General features: G+C 45.3%; 1 protein-coding gene across 1 annotated transcript; it reads right to left on the reverse strand.

The window, feature by feature from the left end:
• Positions 1–1,995: 1,995 nt before the first annotated feature.
• On the reverse strand, positions 1,996–6,146 carry COX7A2 (cytochrome c oxidase subunit 7A2). The gene is made up of 4 exons (XM_080341673.1): positions 5,930–6,146; positions 4,611–4,700; positions 3,062–3,146; positions 1,996–2,211 (listed from the first exon to the last, which is right to left on the reverse strand). The coding sequence occupies exons 1-4, from the start codon at positions 5,945–5,947 to the stop codon at positions 2,153–2,155; spliced, it is 252 nt and encodes an 83-aa protein (XP_080197799.1). The 5' UTR covers positions 5,948–6,146; the 3' UTR covers positions 1,996–2,152.
• Positions 6,147–7,331: the final 1,185 nt, after the last annotated feature.

A 7,331-nucleotide genomic window follows, 5' to 3' on the forward strand; every position in this document is an offset into this window, starting at 1 on the left:
CAGGCAGTTCTTACTCTTTTAGTCATGCAGTTGGCCAGACCCACCTTTGCAGAGAGACTACCATTGAGGGGTATTCCCCCATCCCCCATTTTCAAGATTTTTGGTTCTACTGATGAGTTCCAAGTACGTTGGCCCTTTCGTTGCAGTTTGACTCAAGTTTAACAAAAAATGAAAAATTCTACACAAACTTAATCCACAAGAGGCTTAAAAGAGTATTGTGGGAAGCTAGACTTTTGTGGTAATTTTCATGTTTTGGAGAAAACACTGTTTCCTTGAGAGGAGAAACAAAAAGATTATTTGAACCACAAAGAGCAACTTGACAGGAAGGCTACAAAGACACAAATTGTGTTAGAAACCTAAAACCTAACTAGAGGTGCACAGTTTACCACTGGCTACCAGAGACAAAACCTAATTTCAGGCACATAGTTCACTTCACTGCCAGAAAGTCTGTAGTTACCCAGTAGAAATGACATGGGAACAGAGCTGAAAGCCTCCCAGAAACCATAGTCTTGACTGAGGTTTAGAAGCAGCAGCTACTGACACCCTGACATGAAGGAGCAGCAACAACCTAAAACTCTGCCATGCCTACAGCTTCTGCCTCATTTTCTGTGAAACGTCTTAACAGAAGACATTGGAAGATACCCACTTTTCCACTTAAGTTTGTAAATTTGTGGTTGTCTAGGTGGAAGTAGTCAAGTGCAATTTTGGCTTTAAACACATGTACACCTGTATCCCAGAAATGGAAACACACTCTTCAGAGCAAGGACAGCGAAACTCTGGAGCAGGCTGCACAGAACTTGTAGAATCTCCATCCTTGGAGATACTCCCCATGTGACTGGTCAAGGCCCTGGGCAACCAAATGTAGCTGCAAGAAGTTTGGACCAATTGACCTTCAGAGGTCACTCCCAACCTGAATTATGCTACAATTGTTTGAAACCTAATCCACTTCACAGGGTCTGTACTTAGGAAATAGACCTGCTCCTACCCAATGCACACCGGTCAGTTCCTCTTCTCAAACCACAGAACAGTACAATTTGGAGACTGAAAGCAATGCCTCTGAGCATTTAGCCTGTCCTTGAAGTTACAGAGACCTCTGGAGAAATTATTCCAAAAGGACACTATCTGCCGAATTAACAGCCACTTCAAAACTTTTGAACCAGTAAAGACATTCTAGCACTGCACTACTACAGTGTTAGTAGTATTAACACTTATGTGCCCCTCCTTTATTTTACTGTTTGCTCTAGAACACCCTCAAATTCTCTAATAAACCTTTTTTTTTTCTTTTTTTATGCTTAAGACCTCATTACTTACCGTAGTGACTGAGAACAAGCTGTTTTGTGAGGCAATGTTGGAAGGTTATGAAGTCTTAATCATGATTGACATATATATGTTGATTTCATGGACAGCAAGATAAATACATGATCACTTGCTAGTCATATTTGCCTGCTTACAAACCTTCATTCTTTTCAGGAAATATTATATTCTACTAAGCTGTAGCAGAAAAAAAGCCACTGAAAAAAGAAATCTATCACATTAAGGTGCTGAGTTCAACTGAGACTACTTCTAAATCCTTGAAGCTGCAGAGGACAGTGTTAGCACCACTATGTAGTCAGAACTGTCAGCTTTGGATGGTGTTCAGGAATCAGATTCCTCTATTTCTAGATGTATTAAAGTCAACTTCCAGCAGTTGACAGCAAAGATACAGCATAATCAAGTCCTCAACATTAATTTCCACATAAATTGAATGTAATCCTAGTCATTTATTGTAAGATTAATTTGCTCCACTAAAGGAAACTCCTATAATAAAGACATGACTGCCTCATAGGGATTCAGGGCATTCCACTCACCTTTGAAGTACTAACATAGACCACATACAAAGAAAAGAGGCTCACAATTCAAACATCTGCATACTGATCAACCCGATGTACACTTACTAGAAGTAAAAACCATTCTAGTGTAGAACACGTGATACATACACTTCAGGCCACCACAACACAACGTAAAACCTGCTTTATTGATTGCAGTTACCATGTTACAATTAAATTATGATTCCAAGCATTAAGCCAGCTGCTTATGATGAGTATAAGCTGCCATCATAGTCACATGGAATTGGACGAAGAGATGCTAGTCACTGAGGCATCTTCAACTGGAATCATTTCTGCTTCTTGGGCATTGAAGCAACAAGCAGCTCGTAAACAACATAGGCTGTTCCTGAATTAAGAGACAAAAAAGATATTTTCATAATGGTAAACAGAACTCCTTTCAAGTCAGCTTTCCTTTCCCAGAAGTATTGACAATAAGCAACTGCAATTCAGACACTTTTCCATAGTCAGGTCTCAACTTTTTTTTTTTTTTCCTTGGGAATACATATTTTAGAGAAAAAAATGCTTAGATACCTCTCCAGACACTGCATAAACATATAGAAACAGGAAAAAGGAGAGAGGCATGTTTGTGGAACTTACACAGATCATCATAAAAGTAATGATTCCTTATTTCTAAAGTAACTGAACTGAAAATCCATTAAATCAACATTTTTAAGATAGAGGCTATTACAAAACATATGTAATAAGCAAAGTAAAGTTTAAATATATGTAGTATCATAAAGTCTGGATATATTCTACTAGTTTTCACAGCATGTGAGACCTCAGCACGTCAGTTATCACCTAGCACTAAAAAGAGTCAGGCTAGTGAGAAAATTGGTATATGTATGTGCTATAATTACGTTTTACTCCTTTTCAGAATAAGCTAAGTAGTTCTAGTTTTCTCTAACATCACACTTGAATTCTGAAGGAGTAATCAGCCCACAGTACTGTCAGTCAGGGGAAAAAAAAATCCATTTGAAAATCTAAACTTGAGAAGGCACAAATAAATACATAGTATGCCCAAATGTTTCTTTGACCTCCCTACATGCATTTTGTATGTGCTAAAGAACAGACTGAAGGAACTGCATAACTAATTTACAGAGGAAACACCAGGCATATTGGAGACTGTACTGAACAAAAAGTATTTTAATATTAGCACATTGGAAACTGTACCCAAGCATAAATAATGTTAGCCTTACCAAAAACCGAAATAGCCATGGTGGCTCTATACAACAGAACATCCATTACACCACCTTTAAGATGCACTGGGATGCCATTCTCTTCCTAATGGAAATAAGCAACAAAAAGGAACTATTTAAATACAGTTCTTGCAATATTGTGTTAATATAACCAGAATTAGCCAGAACAAGAATTACTTCCCCAGATTATCTTCCCAACAGGCATTGAACCTTATTTAGATTCCACTTTGCCTTTCAGGCTTTCAGGTCAGTGTCAGGTGATCACACACTAGGTTAGTATAGAAAATGATGTGCAAGTTCATTTCTAAATGCCTGGTGATGGGCAAACACCTAAACACTTGTGACATGAGCCACGAGCGCCCTCAGCGCACAATATACAACTAGCAGCCCTGGAACTCCCCATCTGTATCAAGCACAATCAACCCCTGCTATAGGGAGCGACAAGGGGAGAAGCCTCTACTGTCACCTGGTGTCACACAGGAAATTGTTCTGATTCACCTGAAGTGAAACACCCAGACACCAGATCCACATGATCTTTACCCTTGTCAGAAAGGTCACGCTGTTCTGGAATTCAAACTGGGCTCCAGTGCTGGTGAACTGCAACCCAGACCAGCTTAACTTGCTGCCCAACAAGTAAGGAATGGGAAGAGAAAGAGATATGCCCAGAGATCTCCACCAGCAGAAGCAGAACTTCTGATCTCACCCGTTGCCAACATCCTGTTTCCCCTTGGCACACAATTAACAGTGTCCCAACAAGACTGGCTTTCTCTTTCACGGACAAGAAAAGCAACAAGACACAAAAACTATTAAAAGTGGGGCTTGTAACATACTTTTGTCCTTTCACATTGCTGAAGCCCAGCCTACTCTATCCTCAGAATGAAGCTACTGCTCCAGGTTATGGCTCACAGTTGGGAGCACGCTCTTGTGTATCCACTGCTTTGACATTTGAAGAACCACTAGTTGTCACTAGATGGCCCTACCAACCAGGAAGAGATTAATTCAGAAATCATTTTTAAAAATTCAATAATTTTCCAGGAGTTAATCCAATTCCTTAAGACCTTTGCTCTTTTCATAAGTGAGAAGCACAGTAATACCACATCTCCATTAAGAATTATGGGGCTCATCTACAGGCTATGGATATATCTGTAAGATTGCAGGTTTAATTTTTTTGCTGTACTTCTGTCCTCTCACTTTATTTTTCTCTATTTGTTCTTAGGACATACTCCCCCACCTCATCCCATTTAAGGGTACATTATCTTTATCTCTGTACAGTATCTACAACTTATAAGAAACTCAGGTACATGTCATTTCATGGGGTAAAAAACCTTCAGGAGTCAGCAAGTCAAGTATGCATGTACAAATACTCTTAATTTCCATAGAAAATAACTGATGACTTCAAACACTGTAGACCAACAAAACTGATTCCAAGAGGTCACCTTGGATGTAAAGACAACTTTCACCACCTCTTTAAAAAGAAAATGTAAGCAATTATAATCTACTAAAACCTTGTTATTCTACTAACATTCTACTATCAGTGCTCACTCAATACCTGAAAAAACTTCTGCTTCTCAGCAATTCTATTTTCAATCTGCCTGCGTGAAGCAGTGCTTATGGTCCTCTGGGAAATTTGGCGAAGATTCTGAAATAAGAGATAACAGTGTTTTAAAAACAGTGAAATTCTTCAGCTACATCCATGAGGGATAAAAATTGTTTCTTTTAAAAGTAAGATAGAAGTGGAAGGGATAGGAAGAAATAAAAGTCTATAAAAACCCAACTAACTACACACAAAACAAACAAAACTTCACCCAAACCCACTGGTTTTGAATTCAGTCAGTCTTTCAACTGACTACATAAAGGACTGATAGACTGGTTACCTAAAAGGAAAAACAAAAAAATCAGGAAAACTACTTTCAACAAGATACAATAGATTTATGGATCTGCAGCGCAACCTTGATAATTAGCATCCTTCTGGGGGAAATCTTGATCTCAGTCCTTCAGATCTTAGTTTTAGGCACCATTTGCTCTGTCTGACTCTCGTGACGGGGACAACAATATTTAAGACAAACATGTTTGTGTAGACAAGGATCTTCCGTCATAGCTGCAGTTCGCCTGCTAGCCACCAGTCCAGGAGCTACCTTCACAGAGCTGAGGAAGGCATCACCCCTCCCACCCCCGAGTTTAAAAACATCCTCCTGTGTTCTACGCTGGAATCTGTTTGCACAGGCAGATCATATAGCTTGCTCTTTGGTGCAGGTCGGGCCACCAAAACCAATAATCTCTAATTCTTCCAGTGGTTCGAAGCCTGCCTTCGTTAACACGTATCGTGAGAACTAACTGTACCTTTAAGCTCCCAACAGTTTCCTTCAAGCAACATTAACAACATGGATCCTCCTCCGCAAAATTACCTCCGCTAGAAATGCAGCCACGGGGCAAACAAACATCCAGACGATGCTGGTTGCAAATACGGAACAACACAGCGACACCTTCTCACCCACCCCAAACAAACACACTATAACGTTTATCTCCTTAGAGACGGCCCAGGCGCACCACAGACCCGCTGACTGGGCTCCCGCCCCTTCGCTCAGCACCAGGCGGAGCCAGCGGGCCGGGACCTTGACGGTAACGCTTCCCTCTAACCGCCGCAGCTCCTCCAGCAGCTCCCGGCACCAGCGCGGCCGGCAGGGACCAGGCGGCCGAGTCCCGCAGCCCAGACGGGCGCCCGGCATGGCGGTGACCGGGCCCCCCGACACCCTCCGCTCCGCCCCGCCCGGGAGCGGCAGCCCCGCAGCGGGCTGACAAAGCGGTAGCCGCGGCCGTAGCGGCTGCTCCCCCGGCCCGGCCCGGCCCGGCCCGGCCCGGCGAACTCACCAGCAGGTTCCGCCACATCGCGGCTCTTGGTCCCGTCACCTCCCTCCGACAGCAAGGGCAGCGGAAGCGGAAGCAGGTCCCCTGCCCCCACCGCTGATACCACAGAGGCAGGCGCGCGGCGCGCCCAGAGCGGCACCGCAGAACTTAGAGCGCCGCCCCGCCGGCGCCCTCAGTCCTCCCGGGGAGGGAGGAGATGGCGGAGCAGGGCCCGGCGCGGGGAGCGGGGAGCGGGCCGGTGCCTCAGCGCGCCCCAGCGCCTCCCAGGCTGGTGTCGGAAAGGCTGTTCCCCCCCCCCCCCCGCGACACTCTGTGCATCAGAACGTTTCAGAGGCGCAGGGGCTGGAAGCGGGTCTTGCGGGACAGCTCCGCGACCGGCCCCTGCTATTCACACGGGCTGCCCCGGCGGCCCCTTTGCCGGGGACAGGACACCGAGCCTGGGCCTGACCCAGCTGCGTGCTTCTGAACACCCTTGGGATGGATGTTGAGCCACTACACACGGAAAACAACAACAAAACCTAAAACAAGTAGGGGGCCCCCTGCCTCACATCCCAGTAGCAGCAGATATACTGAGAAACTGAGCAATCTGCACCTGAGAAAAGAAAACAGCTTCAGCTTCGTGTTTCACAAACCACAGGCAGTGAGGCAATGCCAGACTTCTATGAAATGCAAGCCTGTTTCATTCTAAAGGAAGAATCCATTTGCCCTTCAGGACAGTCCTCCGAGAAGCCTGTGCTTTTCCTGCATTGCAGATCTGGCTTCGTAATTGCATCTTCTCCTGCTTCAACCTTACACTGAGAGATAGTGCTGCAGGAACACTTTCCTGGCTCTGCTGCAGTTGTAGGGCACTCAGGTTTTGTCATGACACAGCTTTTGCACTGGTGCCAAACCTCTGCTGGGCCAGCCAGACCCCTCCTGGGGACCTGCATGGGAGTCCTGGAAGTGCTCCTGGAATGAGGGGTTGACCCAGATGGTGTGGATGGTGTCGTCAGTCCCCTAGGAAGACTGGGACCGCTCTTTGCTTCTCTCATCTTCCCAGTCTTCCTTCTTCACCAGGGCCACTGGTTTGTCCTCTGGTACCTGCAGGAGGGCCCTCCCTGCTTTTAGCCCTGGCTGCTGGCTGGGTCCACGGCACCCAGTGAGAACCTTGTGAATGACTTCACTGACCATGCCCTTGACAATGTCCAACAGAACCACATCATCGGCTGTGGGAGGCAGGTGCCTGGCTCTCTGCCTTGGGTTCCACCTGTGTGCCTGTGCTTCTGGGCCAGCCAGACCCCTCCTGGGGACCTGCATGGGGTCCTGGAATGGGGGGTTGACCCAGATGATACGGATGGTGTCATCAGTCCTGTCAGAAGACTGGGACCACTCTTTGGTTCTCCCATCTTCCCAGTCTTCCTTCTTC

Source organism: Nesoenas mayeri (assembly GCF_963082525.1).
Source record: "Nesoenas mayeri genome assembly, chromosome: 3".
Taxonomy (NCBI): Eukaryota; Metazoa; Chordata; class Aves; order Columbiformes; family Columbidae; genus Nesoenas; species Nesoenas mayeri.